Source organism: Chelonoidis abingdonii, chromosome 1, assembly GCF_003597395.2.
Source record: "Chelonoidis abingdonii isolate Lonesome George chromosome 1, CheloAbing_2.0, whole genome shotgun sequence".
Taxonomy (NCBI): Eukaryota; Metazoa; Chordata; order Testudines; family Testudinidae; genus Chelonoidis; species Chelonoidis abingdonii.
This window is the reverse complement of record NC_133769.1, coordinates 121451223-121470692: the sequence shown is the minus strand read 5'-3', so window position 1 is coordinate 121470692 and position 19470 is coordinate 121451223. Positions and strand designations below refer to the sequence as shown.

The 19470-nt window shown below is 42.5% G+C and overlaps 1 protein-coding gene across 1 annotated transcript; it reads right to left on the bottom strand.

The window, feature by feature from the left end:
- Positions 1 to 1574: 1574 nt before the first annotated feature.
- On the bottom strand, positions 1575 to 16524 carry LOC116834132 (serine-threonine kinase receptor-associated protein). The gene is given in 11 exon segments (XM_032796026.2): positions 1575 to 2108; positions 2509 to 2574; positions 3373 to 3522; positions 4411 to 4547; positions 5699 to 5836; positions 7332 to 7428; positions 8430 to 8502; positions 8749 to 8784; positions 8786 to 8831; positions 14381 to 14516; positions 16254 to 16524. Coding segments are annotated over 11 exon segments (1053 nt in total). The 5' UTR covers positions 16366 to 16524; the 3' UTR covers positions 1575 to 2046.
- Between the last annotated feature and the right edge of the window lie 2946 nt (positions 16525 to 19470).

Genomic DNA, 19470 nt, shown 5'->3' with positions numbered 1-19470 from the left:
GCAGATCATTGGTCCAGATAATACCGGAGGGGAACATCACAGCATACAAATTTAAAATTTGTTAGACCTTATTTAACTTCCCTATGCACACATTTTTCAAAGTTTGTAAGAATGTGGTCTCACACCCAAAATCTTTTCATTTAAGTTGGCTGTTTTGGCCCCCATCTTTCATTCTAGTACCAGAAACTACAAAATTTCACTTTGATAGGTCACTACAGGAGAACAGGGGTCAGGGCTACAAGATTTTGATACAGCATATAGACTTTGGATAGTATTTTAAGCTATTACATAAAAATCAAATTAAAAATTAAATTAAAAAGCAACTAGGTACTTTTCAACACAAACTTCAAGATATGATAGTTGGAATTTAGCTTTTCAAATTAAGGCATGTACCTGATTTTTTCAGAAATGTTGAGAACACAATAGCTCCAATTGATCGTAGCAGAAGCCACCAGGCAGCTGCATGACTTTTGAAAAAAGGTGAACACTTAAGTAGCTATTGGATGCTCAACTGTTCTGAAAATTAAGCATCTGCTTAAATATGGATTTAGGAGTCTAAAATTAGATTATTCATTTTAGATCTTGGCATTCTCTATTTCCAGTCCTCCACTGCAATGAAGTATTACTTTTGTAAAGTCTGTTAAAATAGGGTCAGATAGTTTTACTATAAATTACATTTGACAGTTACTACTATAAAATATGGAAAGAAAACAAGGAATCATACTATGGTTTGACTTATTTTAACTTTTATAAATCCACTTGAACTCTTAACTGCATTCACAAAGTTCACTTTTTAAATTCTCTTTAAATCTTAACAAGTATGATAAAGCTACATATCATACTTCTTTTGAAGAAGCCATTCTGGTATTTTAAGGACTGCAAGTCTGAACAACAGAAATACAGGAAACATTTAAAAATCCTCATCCCCATGCCATGAAATTCACATTTTGGTTCACTTAGAATTTATTTGGCAGACTATAACAGCAAGAAGACTGTTTTGTGAAAAGCTATTTCTCTTGAAGCCACATTATTTGATAAATGATGCCTTTATTACCTCTCAGAAAGGAAGAAAGCTGTGGCTATCAGTTGTAGCACACATGCGCTATACAACTAAAAGTTATACAATATTAAATAAGTGACATTACAAATTTAAGTATGGTAATAACATGGCTTTAATGAAGAAAAATATGGTTTATATTGAAGGAAAAGAAAAACCTATTTTGTAAGCCAGCTTGGATGACTAAAAGCATGCTCTGTACAAATCCACTGTAAACGAATATGGTCAGCTTCTGAAACAATTCTGATGTACAACCAAAATATGTTTGCAGTATATACTTCAGGTGTTTCAAAAATGATCTTTTAGAGATTTTAACTAAGTTTAAAGAATAAAAGATACAAGACTTGTGAAGCAGGGTACCCGTCACCCACTATTCCAGAGACTTTAATATGAAAAAATCCTTGTTCCCTTTTCCTCTTTGCAGAATACTAAAAAAAATGAATATTAGTAAGAGCTGAGCAATAACAATTGCTCTTCTATTCCATGAACCCAATGTGAAACAACAATAAAATATGAGTCTGTTGTCAAGGCATTTTATTTAGACAACTGAAAACAGTTAGATGTTCAGAAGCGGTGTACAATAAAACAGAAAAAACGAACCAAATACTTGAGCACATAATCCCTTCTTTACAACTAATGCCACATCTGTCAACTTTCAGAAAAAAATACTGGTAAAAGCCATTACATTTTTTCTCCGTAATAAAGAAAACACACTACAATAAGTTTAATTGAAATTGGAGAGACTGGATCTTGGCTTGCACACTTCATTCAGACAGTAGGCAGGTGTGCTAAAATACAGCAAAACACTACTCCTTGTCTTTTTAGATACTCAGTTCTCTTATGGATACCACCTAGCCAGTTCCAACATATTCTCATCAATTACTGCCCATCTTTGCCTTATATAGAGAGCACACTCTGGAAGGCTGCTGCTTATCACCATTTGCTTGATTTAGTCGCTATGTCCATTTGCTGCATAACAGCTGTGATGGTCAAGCCTTAACTTCAGGAGTTGAGCTGTAGATGGAATCTGAATTTTCAGAAGCAAGGTCTTCTGTGGTTAAAATAGGAAAATTATTTTCAAACTTCATCTTAGATACAGAAAATAAAATAACCACCATAGCAGGACCTGAAACCATCTTTAAAATTAAACTTTTCACAAATGTTTCACCATATCCCTTTAAAACAGTTTACAAGATTACACACAGTTCTACTCACTGGTCTATAATTTTCTCATTAGCTTCTTGATTTTTTTTTTTTTTTTTTAAATGTTTGGCTATTTCCACATATTCTCAGGAAACTAGGTTCAGGGATCTTGTGAATTTTGAAAAGCAGCAGTAAAGAGCTGACACAGTATCCACATATACTAAAGGAAATGTTATGCAGATTAATCCCTATGGATTAGTTCTGATACTGTTAGGTGTATTTGAAATAGATAGTTATCAATACATTACCTAGCTCCTCTTCTGCAGTTCCTGGAAGGCTGACCCTTGCTTTTGCCAGCTCTCCACCCTCCTCTTCTGTGAAAAACAAAAACATTTCTTCTAATTTTGTTAATCCTAATCCCCATTCACCTCAGACTCTGATAGAAGATCCCCAGTTATTTTTAAGTGAAAATAAAATAGCTCATTTTATAACTTTGTCTAGTGGAGAGAGGGGCAGGAGGGTTGGCAAACACTTCAAATTACTGGAGAGCTGTTCTGCATGTGGCTAGGCATTTTATTGCTAGTTTTATCAAATTTATTTTTAAAATTCCCTCAATTTTATAATACCACTCTTTGCTTCTCTACTTATGCACACTTGTTTCTACTGTCTTGTCCTTGCTTAAATTACTGAAAAAAATAGTATGTGTCACGTGTTGTTTGAATCTTATTTTACATTTCTATAACACCAAAGGAAAAAACTCTACATGAGACTATTTTGCTTAGAATATTCACCGAGAAAGTGTTTATTAAATTAGCTTATTGGTTTTAAAAGGTTAATTTTGTAGCTGCAAAAAAGAAACAGTAAGTATTTATTAATTAAATTGAATAGGTCTGATACAGAGATTGTTAAAGGAAAGAAGTTACTCTGCCAGGTCTGACTTTTAACCAGCAACTAGTTGTACAAGATTGACAGGTATCAGACGGGTTAGTCCGGATCTGTAAAAAGCGACAAAGAGTCCCGTGGCACCTTATGACTAACAGACGTATTGGAGCATAAGTTTTCGTAGGTGAATACCCACTTCATCAGACGAGCAAAGTGGGTATTCACCCACGAAAGATTTTGACAAGTTCTCATGCAACTGAGTTTTACAAAAATACACACAAAGTTCTTACCAGGAACTACACATTTCCAAAGACCGTATGTTTTCCCTACTGTCGTCTGCCACAGTCTTAACGTTCCATCCTCAGAGCCACTAGCATACAACTCTCCATCTGGGCTAAATCTCACACAGTGAATGGGACCAAAGTGTCCTTTGTAAGATTCTATAAGAAATAGTTTTGGCATAGTGTTAAATTTCAAATCTTAGGCAACAAATAAATACAACTAATGAATTACTGAAGAGGGGAAGGAAAAGAAGAAAGAAGGGTTTTTTTTGTTTTTTAAATACAGCAGTTTCTCAAAAGGTTGCACATGTATCTTCTCAGAACAAAGAGTACAAGCTACAGTTGCACCCCAGTGAACTTGAATTTTGGTGCCTATCAAAATGTGCTACTGAATTAAAAACTGACAAGTTGTTAACCAATTGCTAGTCTGTTCCAGGGAAATAACCATTTCCCTTCTTGTATAAAGCAAGCATGCCAACAAATAAGACACAGGTATCACGAGTGCACATCAGGCTCTTCCATCCATCCTCCCAACTATATCCATTATTCTAAACTAGTATGGGACTTGAATTGGCAAGATTCTAGTGTGCTTCAAAAATAAGAATATTGCTAAATTCTTTTGGCTAACAAAACACAGATAAAGAATGTGGAGAAAAAAACATATGCATTGTCCATACAAGCAAACGAAATATTTAAGTAATTTATTTTTTAAAGCAACCAGTGAATGCTACACTATTTTACACCCTATATTCAATTTACACTATTTACATCAACACTGAATCTGACTCATGGATTCCTATTGGAGTGGATACCTGCTTATTCCAGGCTGCTCTGAAAACGTTGTGTTAGGTTTGTTGGTGCAGGAGGCTGTGGGCTATATTTTTTAGACTAGTTCAAGTTAACAGCATGCCTTTAAATATGTAACAAATGTGTTCTGAAATAATGAGAGTGCTACATAAACTTCCAAATTTAACCTGAGTACAAGTTATCACAAGATATTGTGAAATCAAATTATAATCTTTACCACATGAAAACTGGAAAACTTACCTAGCTCTTCTCCTGTATTATAGTCATATTTATAAAGTTTAAAGTCTTCACCACCTGCAACAAGAAATTCTTTCTCAGGGTGAAGGGATGCAGAGTTGACTGTAGCAGGAGCTTCAAACGATTTAATCTGCTCTAGACTAGGGAAAAAGTTGTGTTAATACTATACATGTTTTTAAAAAACAGCACTTTAAGCCTGTCAGTCTAGGAAAATATGATGCTGTTCCTACAAATCATAGCTTTCTTAAAAATGCCATTTCCAGTATAAATCTTAAGATGGTAAATTCACATTTCACTAAACTAAAGACAAGCTATTACACCTTAACGCTTTGTGACCAATGTCTCACTTATTGTACACACTGTAACAGTTCTCTTGCATGGGCTACTTGTGTTGCATTACAACTTCAGATTTTTACTTTAAGTAAATCATACACAATAAAACTAATTTTGGTTTAATAAGTTATACATGCAAAAATATTTGCTGCCTGATGATACATGCATAGCCAAACAAAGTCATCATATTCTTGTCTGCTGCCCTTGTTCTTCCCTTATTCTCTTCTTTTTCCTTGTCTACAAATTGTTTTGTCTAATTTTGTATAGTAAACTCTTGGACATTGGTACCTTGGTTACTTATTTGCTAGTACAAGAGTCTTAACAGTGAGTTAATGAGTAATTTGTTGGAAAGTTTAACAAAAAGGCTTCTTAAACTGTAAGCTCTGTGAGGAGTTTGTCCACAATTGGGCCCTGATCCTGATTGAGGTATTATATAGAGAAGCCAATACAAATAATAATTCTCAACAAGAGCATTTATTATAAGTACTATACCCATGTATAGCTGTGGCAAATTTATATGCCCATTAGTTTAGATGTGTGTGCTAGTAAGTTTAATTCTAGGGCTGACTGAGTAGTTCAGTCTTCAACCTCAGTCAGACCTTTGCCTCTCTACCACCATTCCGAACAAAGATGCTCATCACTACAAACTGAGGTGGTTTAGTGATACACCCTTTGTGCAATAAGAATTGGATAGAGACCTGCAAACAACTGTTAGCTGGTAATGATGTTCAAGTACTATTTCAGCTAGATTTTTATAGTTAAACTAAAGATGAGGGTCTATGCCCCTTTATTTTGGGGAAAACAAGGGCAGAAAGAAGAAGGGGAAATTTTAGTTTCATTAGCGTGGCAGATCAAAATCCTTTTCCCACAACCCTACTGGCTCAGTGTCACCTGTCGCCCCTCCCATATGCCCTCTACTCCTCTTTATACTTCTGAAGATTTCAAGTTTGAAACGTACGTCTCTGCACTATGAAAAGCAATAGTCCTCCCATAGGTTATCACCAGTATCTCTCCCACAGGAACATACTCCATGCTGCTCACAGACATTGAAACATTTATTGCTTTTACTTCAGTCATGGTATTCCGGTCCCAGAGGCTGTTGGAAAAAAAAAAAAAAAAACCACTTAAAATTACTTGAGTAACCACATTACTTTCATTCACATCAATGCAAGGCTTTGGTTCTAGTCATTCTAGATTGTTAATGGTATGCTGAACTAGCCACAACATGCTCTTAAAATACAGCTACCTCTGGAGCAGAATGCAGCAAGGGTTCTGCTACAGCAACACTTAGTGATACTTACACTGTTAAACTGGTCTGGTGTTTCAGTCAGTCACCCAGGGATGATAAGCTCTGTACACAATCACCACTGCCCTGAGCAATCCAGTTTCCTGGTAATAACACTTTTGATCAAGACCTCATAAAAGTGTTATCACTAGGAAGCTGGATTTGGGGGACCAATGCTAATACATGACTGTAAACTGTCAGCTCTAGGGCCTCTGCTAAGCTTCAGCAGAGTGAAAACTAATCAAGATATTTCCAGTTTAATTACTATTATTTCAAACTCTGTGAACCCGTCAGTTGCTGATGGAGATAAAGGAGACTGAGGAGGGACTGAATGGCAGAGTTGACCCCACCCCATTCCACAGACCTCTCTACTACTCTGCACTCAACATCACATCAGACAGAAGTCTAGGAGATGAGGAGAGGAGATAACACCCTGGTCACAGCAGCAGTAGTATAAATTCCGCCAAGCTTGCTCAGGAGGTTCTAGGCTATAGGGGGGGGAAAAAAAAAAAAAGAATGCTCTTCCTTTCCAGTCAGAGGGGCTGTGGGGGCTTCAAGTTTATCAGACACCTACTAGTCAGACGTGAGCCAAAAGATACAGTGATTGGGGTAGGACACTTGTAAGAATCCCAGTGCCCTCCCCTTTTTCACTAGTGTGGCAAGATGGGGAAGAGGACGGAGCCTGTCACCAGAGCACTGCCTCCAGACAGCAGAACTCTTCCCCATCTTTTATATCAGCTTCTGACTAGTGAATGCCTGGTACATTTTTCAAGCTTGACTATGATGGACATGGTACTAAAGGCCAAGTTATTTGTTTGACACTATCTCTTCACAGGCAATAAGAGTTCCTTCCCAACGCCTCAGTGACAGGACTCATCCCAGTTAAGAATTCATCTTCTCTGGGGTTTTTGCCATGAAAAAAGCAGAGGGAAGTGACTTAACAATATGAAATTAATCAACTGGTATATTGGGGCTTAGTGACAGAAAACATATTTGATAAGATCACATCAGTAACAATTCTTATCTCAGCTATATACCTTCATAGATTAGGACATTAAGAAAGGTCAATATAAGACCACCTCACCTGGTATATAATAATTAGAGATCCTACATACCACAAATCAGACACTGACTATTGACATGTATATACTTAAGTTACGGAAATAAATGAATCTGAGTTCTAAATATAACCATGTTTTTGGTATTATAAACCCAAAAGCCAACTGTACCCAAATACAATTATATGGAGTGAGAACAGCATTTTAAAAAAATAAAATAAAAAAAATGGAAAGTTAGTATTTCTTACCGGACAGTTTTATCATCAGCTGAAAGGATCTGTTTGTCATCACTGCTCCATAAAGCCTTTTTAATACCCGAAGTATGTCCACTGACCACCTGAGGTTCTTAAGATTAAAACAAACATCTTAGTACATGAAATAACAGGGAGATTAAAAAAAAAAATCTTACCACTCAAAATCAATGAACAAACCATTTCACCTTGTTTATAAAAGTCACTATAAATAATTACCAGTTGTCATAAATCAGTACATGGCATCAGGATGACAATGCTGTCAAGTTGCTAGAGTTGTACTTTATTTTTTACCTGAAGTAATTCCAGGAGTGAGTTACACAGGCCTAGTTGATACCTGCTTCTTAGTGCTTGTCTACACAAAGTTGCACTAATTTAACTTCATGTCTGAATTTAAACTAATGAAGTTAAATTAATGCTAACTCTCTTACTTCAGTTGAGTCTCAGTTGAGTCTCAGTTGAGAACAAGTAAATTAGGAACAGGTGTAAGCTAAACTGAAATGAGCCACTCAAACCAAAACGAGTGTCCACACATGATTTTGAACAGGCTCAAACTAACTGTTTAAAAATCCATTTAAATTAAACCAGCACAACTTTATTGTGTAGACAAGCCCCTAGTCTAGAAACACTGGAAACGTTACAAAGTAGCTTGTGTTAAACAAGTTTACATGTCCCTGAAGCTAAATGCAAGATGCGGGCACAGAGAGCCCGGAAAACACACAAAGGCAGGTACCTTGTGTGCATGAACCAATGCTCCATACTGAGGAGACATCAAACTGTTTAAATGATTGCACATTTTTAAATTCTTTAGCTCACCTTAAAAATAGAAAGCTTCAAATCAAGCTAGTGTTGACAGTAAAATAAATAAAGAGGCAATGCAACCTGAAGGATGCTATTGATTCTCAGCACATCCTACAACAGTAATTTAGATCTCATACCCTATCAACACCAACCATTAAGAACAGAATTTCAAATCTTGATCTCAAGTATAATTCATGAAATAGAATAGATTTGAATATTTTCAAAGGAAGTCAACTGAATTATGTGCAACTCTACAAAATGAATGCGTCAGCAGGATAAGAAAAAAGGACTAACCTGCTTCTGGCTTGCTCAAGTCATAAATACGCAACAATTTATCTTGTCCACCTGTCAACAGGTAATTGCTGTCCTGAAATAGTTAGAAGTCATGGCGAGTTCAGCTTTTTTATTAAAAACTAAAATGTTACTTTTTACTATGAATATTACAATAGCACTTTTCTAGTAATTCGCTAAAACACCTATTACAATCATTCATCATCAGAAATGAAAGGTTCACCTGAACCTCCCCCTGCCAAAGCATAAAAGCACATAAAAACAAGGGCAACAGTTACATCCAAATTTGACTCTCTGACAAATAAGACGAGATTTTTCATACCTCAGTAAAATCCACACTTTTGACAATATGCTTGTTGAGCCAGTGTGATCAGTTCATCCCCTGAAACAGCATCCCATACTTTGCTGAGAAGACAAGAAAGTACAAGTGTGGTTTCTTTAGCCAGGACCGACTTTATTACAAGCTAATCTGGTGTTCTGGTTACAGGGACATTTCCCGGATAACTACCATTATTTCTACACAGTAATTATGTATAAAAAGGTCTAGATGTTCTGTCATTACTGGCATACTAGGGATCACCTTCTGAGAAAGGTAGGTTTCTCAAACAGTTAAACACCCATACTCGGAAATTTATGAGTTTGCCAGCATCATTCCCCCCCGCAAAAAAAAAGCCATCCTATAATCTTGTGTTCATACCAGCCCATTTCCTACCTCTCTCTCTCTGGAGCAGTTCAGAATTAACGACACTATGTAAGCTTAAGGTTAGCCTGAGTACCCAGTTCCTTACTTAGATCTATATGACTAGTCTGCTCATGAGGGATTCAATTTTCACAAGACTGCACAATAACTTAATTTGCCAGTACTGCAGATCCCAGTGACATCAGGTGATGTAGACTGGCTCAAGACTACCAATGATTCATCAGTTCACTAACAGCAAGTACTTTGAGTGTACTGCTCTCTATGCAAAAATCGTGTGGTGGAAGTTGATAGTTACTACCTGACCCGAGAGCAAAGACAAAACGGTTTATGTTAAAGTATGGGAATTAGCGTGATAGAACAAAATCATTAAACTCTTGGACATCCCACTAATTGCAAACTAATTAAGAATTTATGAAGGATACCTGAATTGTCTGTGACAGAGCATATATGCTGCTATTAATGCTGCTTTCATCATAATAGGGCAGTTATACAAACTTGACAGTATGTAACTACCATTCCTCTCCTTTGGCTCTTATCCTGTTGTTGGGTGGAGAGGCTGTTGTCCCAATGACTCTAGAACTACTATCCGGAGTTGTGTACTCTTGTAGGCCCCCCTTGTGCTGAACGTCTGAGGGGAGGTTCCGACCAAAGAGGGCAGAACAGGTTTTTTCGAGAGCCTGTCTAGTCTGCGAGTCTGTGAAGGCGCGGTAAGGCTGCAGCAAGACTGAGACCTCCGGTTTGTTCAAAACTTCCCTGCCCCAGCTCGAGGCTCTTGGTTGTTCAAGTTTTGTTGGGTTGCCACTTGTGCACTGACCCGTTAAAAGATTTCACACATAGGCCTCTGCCAATGTGTTAACAGTCTCCCATTAAGAAAAGTCCCATGCATGCGAGATGGGGGAGGGGCGGGGGGGGAGGGAAAGAGGACAAGCCAGTGATCTCTGGGAGTCCCTCTAGTCACTTCTGCATGCAACAGTGGCACCATGTGTTTCGGTAATCTGCGCTGTGGATTGTAGAGACAAGCCGCACCAATTTACAGCTGCGGCATTACTGAGCGTCCTTCTCAGTGATTCTTCTGCTTCACCAGGAATGGGAAGGGACTAGGAAAGTGCACTAAACATGGCTCTCCCAACCCCTCTCCCGCACGCTAGATTATTCTACCTACAGTCAGAACGAAGAAGAAAGTAATGAAGTTCACCTGTGGAATGTCACACCCTCTCATGGATTTCCTGAGCAGTGACTGTCCTGAAAGAAGTGCCATGACAGCTAGCGAACTTGCAGGATGACATCGAATTGCCTGCCCACAATGAGAGCCGTCTGGGAAATGAAGGTTGTCATAAACAGATGGTTACGGGTATTGTCTCTTTACCTGTAAGGGTTAAGAAACTCAGTGAACCTGGCTGACACCTGACCAGAGGACCAATAGGGGGACAAGTACTTTCAATCTTGGTGGAGGGATCTTGTTTGTGCTTTTTTTTTGTTGTTGTTTGTTGTCGGCTCTTGGGGCTACAGAGGGACCAGACTACACCCAGGCTTTCCCAATCTTTCTGAATCAGTCTTTCATGTTTCAAAATTGTAAGTAATGGCCAGGCAAGGCAGATTAGTCTTATGTTTGTTTTCTTAACTTGTAAATGTGTCTTTTTGCTGGAAGGATTTTTATCTCTGTTTGCTGTAACTTTGAATCTAAGGCTGGGGGCAGGGGAAGGGGTCCCTCTAGCCTATATGAATCTGAGTACCCTGTAAAGCATTTTCCATCCTGATTTCAGAGAGATAACTTTTACTTTTTTTCTCTCTCTTTAATTAAAAGCTTTCTTTTTAAGAACCTGATTGATTTTTCCTTGTTTTAAAATCCAAGGGATTGAGTCTGAACTCATCAGGGATTGGTGGGAGGAAAGGAGGGGGGGTGGTTAATTTCTCCTTGTTTTAAGATCCAAGGAGTTTGGATTGGTGTGAAGCCTCTCAAGGCAACCCAGGGAGGGGAAAGTCTAGGGGGAAAAGGAGGAGGATGGTTAATTTCTCCTTGTTTTAAGACCCAAGGGGTTTGGGTCTGGGTTCCCCACGGAAGGTTTTGGGGGAATAGAAAGTGTGCCAGACACTAAATTCTGGCTGGTGGCAGCGTACCAAACCTAAGCTAGTAATTAAGCTTAGAAGTGTTAATGCAGGTCCCCATTTCTTGTACTCAAGTTCAAAGTGGGGGAAAAAAACCTTGACAGAAGGCTTACTGAAAGAAGATGGAATTGGCAACATCTTCTTTTGGAAAGGAAAGTCATCTGAAGAGGCACATATTCATGAGGTTAGTTTTTCGACCAAAAACAAGATTTCCAGCCTTTTTTTTTTTTTTTTAAATCTCTATGGGTATTAACGAATGTCTGAAGACTCTTCCTTTTAAGCTTAGTAACAACCAGTATGCCACGGTCATCAGTGCATACGCTCCCACACTTGATGATGAAAACAACAAGGACAGGTTCTATTGTGCTCTGGATGTAGTCCCGACTGACACAGCAAAGAAACAAAAGCTCATCCTCAGGGATGACTTTAATGCCAGAGTTGGGCAACATCCTAAACTCTGGAAAAGCACCATTGGGAAAGAAGGAGGTGGGGCAAGTCTACTCTAATGGCATTCCCTTCTCAGCAAATGTGTGAAGCATGATTTGCTTATCACAAATACCATCTTTAGATAGAGGCACAAATATCAGACCACTTGTAAACACCCACATTTCAGGCACTGGAATCTTTTTTTTTACCACGTCATCATCAGGGCATATGATCACACTGATGTCCATATTAAACGAGCCATGAGAGGTATGGATGACTGCCAGACAGATCAATTATGAACATGCGGCTTTCACCACAACGCCGTAAACAACCAAAAGGAATGCAGAAGAGATTTGGCACTGTGGCACTTCAAAACCACACTAGTTGTAAGACCCTTCAGCAATGCCTCATGAGAAGCTCTCATATCTACCCAACAACATCAATGATATCCAAACACACTGGGAGGTGTTCAAGACCATTATTCACAAGGGCTCAAGAGACTGCATACTTCACTCACCGCCATTAAAATTAGTTTAATGAAATCAGGAAATCTTAGCACTTATTCATCAGAAGAAAAGTGTAGAGAATGCCATTTTACACTTGGCAAAATGAACCTGCAAAAATGAGAGAGACACTTAATATAGGCTTAAAGCTGTGGTTCAAAGGATGCTGCGAGACATCAAGACTCAGTGGCAACAGGCAAATGCCAGGGAGATCCGGAGTTTCGCTGATCAACCTGATATGAAGCTTTTTTCAAGCAAATCTCAGGACAGCTCCACCTTTCTTAAGGACAATGGAGCCCATAAGCAATGTTGGAAGGAGCACTTTAAAACTATTGAACCGCAAATCTGAAGTCTCAGCTTTCACCATCAAGTCCATTTCTTAGCATCTAGTAACAGAACCGCTTGCAGACCATCCCACCCCATCTTCTGAGGAAGTCTGGGTGCCGTTACTCAGACTAGACACAACAAGGCGCCATGCCCCCAGACAGTGTCCCTGTGAAGGTCTTCAAAATTGGCGGAATAGCACTCATGTAAAAACTTCATCAACTTCTTGTTAGAATTTGAGTTAATGAGGAAATTCCACCCTACCTAAAGAATGCTAATATTATGACCATTTTAAGGAAGGGGACAAGTCAATGTGCAGGAATTACCAAGGCATTGACCTCGTATCCATTGCCGGGAAGACCCTTGCTTGCTTACTTTTGAACCATTTCCTCCCTCTTGCTGAAGATGTCTTTTTGGAATCCCACTGTGGTTTCAGACTGTCTCAGGGCACCACCAACATGATTTTTGTAGCACAACAGGTCCAAGAAAAGTGTAGAGAATACCGCCAGCCATTATTTATGGCATTTACTGACCTAACTAAGGCCTCTGATTCCATCAATCGTGGAGCATTATGCAAGGTGCTATCTAGGTTCAGTTGTCCATTGAAGTTCATTTGCATTCTCAGGCTACTTCACGATGGTATGACCACCACCATCTTCTCTACTGGGCTGAAAACAGACCCATTCATCATCTGTACTGGTGTTAAGCTGGGCTGTGTTACTGCCCTAAATCCTTTTTCCAGCTATCTTGCCATTATCTTTTTTCTTCTTTGTGACTGTCTTTCTGCTGGAACTTGGATTACTGCATCACATGGAAGGCCAGCTCTTCAACTTGCAGCATCTTCATTCTAAAACTAAAGTCAGAAGGACTGTTATTACTGATCTTCAGTATGCTGATGACAGTGTTTTCCTCACGCACACCAAAGCTGACTTGCAATCCACTCCAGATCTTTTCTCAGGCACCTGTGACTTTTCCTCCACATTGAGAAAACTAAGGTGGCTCCACCAGCCTGCCCCAGAACAAGTTGCCCCCTTCTCTGACAAATTGTCGTCGGCGGTGACTACTTCCCTTATCTTGGTAGCCATCTCTTCCAGACAGCCAATTTCAATGTGGAGTTTGAACACAGGACATGTTGTGCCAGAGCATCCTTTGAAAAGTTGCTTCATCATGTCTTTATTGGCAGAGATCTGCAGATGAAAACTAAGATCCTGGTCTACAAAACAGTAGTCATCCCTACTCTTCTTTACGTGTATGAGACATGGATGACATACCAAAGCCATTTGGAGTGATACCACCAGCACTGCGTTAGGAAGATTCTCCGTATCAGATGGGAAGATCATTGCACCAAATGCCAGCGTTCTCTCTGCAGCTACCACCACCAGTGTTGAGTCGAAGATTATGAAAAAGCAACTTCACTGGGCTGGTCATTGTGTGCAGATGGCTGATACTTGTCTTCTGAAGCAAGTCCTCTTTTCTCAACTTAAGTCACGGTACAGAATTTGTGGAGGGACAGAGGAAATGTTACAATGACACCCTGAAAGCATATCTTGAGAGTCACTGACCCCATGAATTGAGAAGAGTTGGCTGGCACTAGACTGCAATGGTGTTGCATCATACATCAAGCCTCAGCCTGTTTTGAGCAAAGTGATTTTCTTCAAGAGGCTGAGGAACAGTGGAGAAGGAAGGAAAGCGTACAGTACCCCAGTCAGCAGTTGTGCTCTCTCCAAGCAACCACCTGTCATATATGTGGTAAAACCTGTTGAGCATGGATGGGACTCCTCTGCCATCTTAAGTCTCCTAAAACCATAATTGCTTTAACACCTCAATTCAGAAAAATATGGTATCACAAGATGAAACCACACCACAGTGAAATTTCAGTATTAATCATTACTTACGCTGTAAAATCTGCAGCTGCTGTAGCTGCTTTAGTGGCATCCCTGTTCAGAGTGGCACCCCAGACAGCACCTTTATGACCTAGAAATGTTCCAATCCAGTCACCCGTGTCACCCTGGCGTAGCATAGGTTTACCATCTAGGCAAAAAACAAAGATTAATTTTCAGATAAATCAGCTTTATTTTGCTTAATAGCAAGCATAGTTCTAATGAAACAGTTCCAGTTATGCTACTGTGTAACAAAAAAGAAAACACCAGAGCTCTTTGACAATGAAAATGTGACATACCTTTGAAACAATATATTTTGTGACCAATTTAATTAGAGATGCAGCTTTAAGTTTGTATCTGTTCGTATAGGGACTAACTCTTGCTATGTATCTAACAAAATGGTGCCATAATTTTGGCTGGGGCCTTTAGACACTACTGTAATACAAATAATACCATTTTTTTGTGTTCTGGTTCATTTACTAATTAGTAGTTTTCTGTCACCCTGTTAACAGCGCTGTACTTGTTTTAGTTTCAACATATTAGCACCTGCTTTTGATGCCAACACTGCTTACAAAAAGTTTCATTTTAAAATTGCCTGATATATAGATTACTTTTCAGATACATAAAGCAGTTGTAAAAATAAACAGAATTAGAAAGTGGCATTGTAGACAGACAAATACAACCAAGACTCAGTAAAAGGTCCAAGAGGGCCTTTTATAGAAGGGGTATGTAGAGAAATAAAATGTGCATGCATGTATTTGGTGAGAGGGTGGCATCTTTATGAGGTTTGAAAGAAAGCCCAGCTGGAAAGGGATATGAGCATGAAGAAAAGTCAATTCGGTGCTGCTAATATACTGTAATACTAGCACTCTAAGTCTAATTATGAGCCAGTTCATTTATTTGAAAAAACATCTTATTTTATAATCAGCTACCACCTAGAAAGTGCAGAGGTTGAAGTGGGCTGGGCTCACAGCAATTTGCAGAACTGCTATTTTCACCAGGCGGTGGTGCCTAATTTCAGAATTTAAAAAATCCACTACCAAAATTTTTAAATTGTCTACCTTTTAAGATTATGACGAGAACTGTTAAGATGTGAGCTGAACATAACTCAACTAGGTAATAGAGTAATGACTGTCTGAATATGCACAGTCTGAAACAAGCATGAATTGTCAATATTCTTTTCAATTTGCTAGCACCCTAAGGGTGTTTCCACAAATATCAGCACTGGTAGGTATTTCACTGCTGACCAAAGCATACAAGAAATAATGGTTACAACTACATAAGGAACAGCTGTGCAATCTAAGATGTCAAACTGAGATCATGCTCACTGTGGGTGGAATGTGACACAATCCCACCCATTATCTTCACCCCAGACCGACCCCTGGGGCTGCCTCCATCCCAGGTAACTCAGCCTGGATACAGGGCAAGGCATCAGCAAGTTTTTGTCTCCCACGCTAGGGTTAGGACTTAAGGTGTGTTTGGGTGTCTCCCACGTCCGTGGCCACAGCGCAGGGTAATGCAACTAGAACTGGGAGCGGGGTCTCATCCGCCAGCTTCGGGGCTCTGGCACCGCGATGGAGGCTGCACCCAGACCTGAAAGTAAACAAGGGAAACCAGCCCCTCTAGGATGACCGGACAAGAAGTGTGAAAAACCGGGACAAGGACTGGGGGGTAACAGGAGCCTATATAAGAAAATGACCCAAAAATCGGGACTGTCCCCATAAAATCAGGACATCTGGTCACCCTAAGCCCCTCCCCCTCGAGTCTCTCCCCACCGAGGAAGCCGCTGGCTGGTTTGGGAGCGGAGCCGATCCCGCCCAGGAATCCCCCCGCCCCCAACTCATTCATGGCAGGAGCGCGCTAGGCCCCCCCAGCACCACGAGCTCACCCTTGCAGGCGCTGATGAGGAAGTAGCCGTAGGGGGTGATGTCGCTGAAGGCCAGGTCCACCACGGGCCGCGTGTGCCCCGAGCACGTCAGCGGGGTCTGTCTCATCGCCATGGCGGCGGCGGCGGCTCCGGGGAGGCGGGAGGAAAACGCGGCGCGTGCGGCGAGGGCTGGGGGGTGGAGGAAGCGAGCGGGCGGCGGGGAAGGAGGAGGCGCACGCACAGGACGTGAACACGAGCTAGGCCGACCTGCGCTGGGCAGGAACAGGAAGCGCCGGCAGCGGAGGAAGTGACGAGAGGCCGGAGCAGTTGGTACCGCCGGAAATTACGTTTACCTCAGGGGGGCGGGCGGAGAGAACGGAGCTCGGTGTCTGTTTGTCTCCGTGTGGAAGTTACGCGCGTCCTCCCTTTTGCAAGCGGCGGTTCCGGCCGTTCCTCCCTGCCCGCTGCGGGGCGGAGTCCGAGGCGCGTTAGGCGCCAGGGGCCGCTGTCTCGCGGGGGTGGGGCTGTGAGGTCACGCAGCGGGGGGGGGCGGGGAAGACGAGCTGGGGTCCCTGGCGGTTCCGTGAAGTCACTGCCCCTTCCTAGCGCAGCCGCCTTGTGGGGGCTCTGGGTTCGCTCTGTTCGGGGGACGCGTCTCGTGGTTACCGTAATACACAGAGTAGAGGAGAAATAGGTTTGTCAAGAGCGGGCTGCCCAGCGGCGTTGAGCTGGGCCTGCTCCCCTGGCACCACCCCGCGACCGCCCCCCGTCGGAAGCGATTGGGGACTGAGGCAGCACCGGGCTCCTAGGAGGCCCACGCGGTTCCTGCTTCAACCGCTGCCTGGAGGCGGGATCAGGGGAACCAGATGCATCAGGAACTACCCGGGGCGGGAGCAGATGCCGGGGGCTGCGGCCCGCCCGGCCAGAGCCTGAGCTGTGAGGCAGCCGCGGCCCGCAGGCCTGGGGGACTTCAGCGCTCGCTGAGCTGTGAGGTCGCTGGGTTATAAGCGTAGCACTGGGCAGGTGGGTCCGAGCTCAGCTGGCTGGAGCCGTGGCAAGGTCCCCCCGCTATAGTCTGTTAGCTCTTAAGCCCCATTAGCACGGGTCTGGCTATCCGGGCTGGGGGAGGCTCGCTCCCAAGTGCCGTGTAGACACACAGCGGCCCCTGGCTCTTTGGCACAGGTCTCGTTTAATGGAGCAAATTCCCCACCTTGGGCTGTTTTCATTGAGATTCCAAATGTCTCAGTAAAACCTGAGGCAGGACTGAAACGAATCCCCAAGCTAAGTGGGTCTTGAGCGGTGTGGTCCCTAGACATTTTGGTGCCCTACGCAGGTCCCCCATGGGGGAGGGGAGTGAAGGATGACCAGCCCCAGGCCTCTGCAGGTGGTGGGGCTGGAGCAGGCTTGGGCAGGGAGGAACCGCCCCCCCAGCGCAAGTCGGCAGAGAAGGTTAGGGCTGGGTTGCTCAAATTCCTGGTGCCCAGTAATTGCAGGGCATGCCAGACCCTGCTGCAGTCCCCCAGGCTGTAGCTCAGGGGAAGGGCTGGAGTGGGGGCAGAGCAGGGGGAGGGGCAGCTTTCCTGGCTAGTTTAGCTGACTGAGGGATTGAGCTAGTCACTGGAGCAGCACGCAGCTGCTTAGGGCACCAGGAAATTTGGGGCAAGTTGGTGCCCCAAATTTCCTGCTGCCCTACGCAGCTGTGTAGTTTGCATATGGATAAGGATGGCCCTGGTCTTGAGTCTGACTGTCATTCTGTGACTATCTGAGGAAGATTCCAGTGTCGTCCTCCTATCCCACTGGTAAGCTCTAGAGCAGTGGTTCTCAACCCAGGGGCCCTTTGTGACCCAGTCAGCACAAGGCTGCAGCCCATGTGACATCCTCATCAGAGCCATACAGGTAACATATATTGTGTAGCTGTATCCCACATAACACAGAGAGCTGCATATGGGGTCCACAATGGTAAATAGGTTGAGAACCACTGATCTAGAGAAACAACAGCAGTGAGAGGGAAGTGACATATTTCACTGGCATAACACTCAGTTTATATAATCTTTCTATTGAATAAGGCAACAAGATTTTTAAAATCCAGTACCCAAATACTTTGTGTAATCCTGTCACGGAGAGTACAGGAAAGGTATTTAAAGCAAGGGATATGTGTGATGCTTTTCTTGGGAATAGTTTTTGGAATTGGGGAACATTTATTGCTTTCTTTCTGTCTTAACAGGACTCTAAACCTTTTCCTATTCAGCACTATCCTTTGCCCCTCCTTTTCTCTCTCCCACATTCCCCTTAAAAATTAAGCTAGGCTCATGTGCTGTTGGGTCTCAGAACAGCACTTCCCCTCTGAAATGTACACTCATGGGAATGTAGGAGGGATTAGAATGGAAACTAATTAGAAAGGGGAGGTATCTAACTGATTATACTTAAAACAGGACAAAACATCTTTTGCTTTGATGAGTGAAACATTCTGTGCTGGCACCTGTGCTATTCATGGCCTTAAATTCAGTATTAAAAATTAAGGCCTTCATGTTCTACATATTGTGGGCTACCTACAGTCTGTGGGCTACACTTTGACTATCCCAATTTAATTTANCACACACACACACACACTGCTGTCCCTCAACAGGGATCCCCAATGTTCTCGATAACTGTCCCAAGGTGCCCAACCCGCTGCAGACGGACCGGGATGAGGATGGCATCGGGGATGCCTGTGACAGCTGCCCTGAAATGAGCAACCCCACTCAGGTATGGGGCCGGGTGGCACTGACCCTGCCATGCCCGACCCTGGCAGCCAGGGTGTCACGGAGTGTGGGGGAGTCAGGGCCCTGCACTCCCCACTTCCTGCAATTCACCGGGACTCTCAGCCAGCCAGTAACACAGAAGGTTTATTAGATGACAGGAACACAGTCCCAAGCAGGGCTTGTAGGTACAACCAGAACCCCTCCGCCAGGGCAAGGAGCTTAGACCCCAGACTTGGGGTTCTCTGCCTCTTCCCAGCCAGCCCCAAACTGAAACCCCCAAAACCCCTCCAGCAGGCTCTCCCCTCTCCTTTCCTCTCCCTCTCCTTTTGTCCAGTTTCCCCGGCAAAGGAGTCAACTCCCCACCCCCTTCCTGGCTCAGGTCACAGGCTCAGGTACTGTACCCCCCGTAAAGTCACCCCTTGCTCTCCCATCCCCCATGCAGACAGCCCCAGTAAATCTAAACGACATTCCCAGGTCAATCCACCCCACTCCCTACT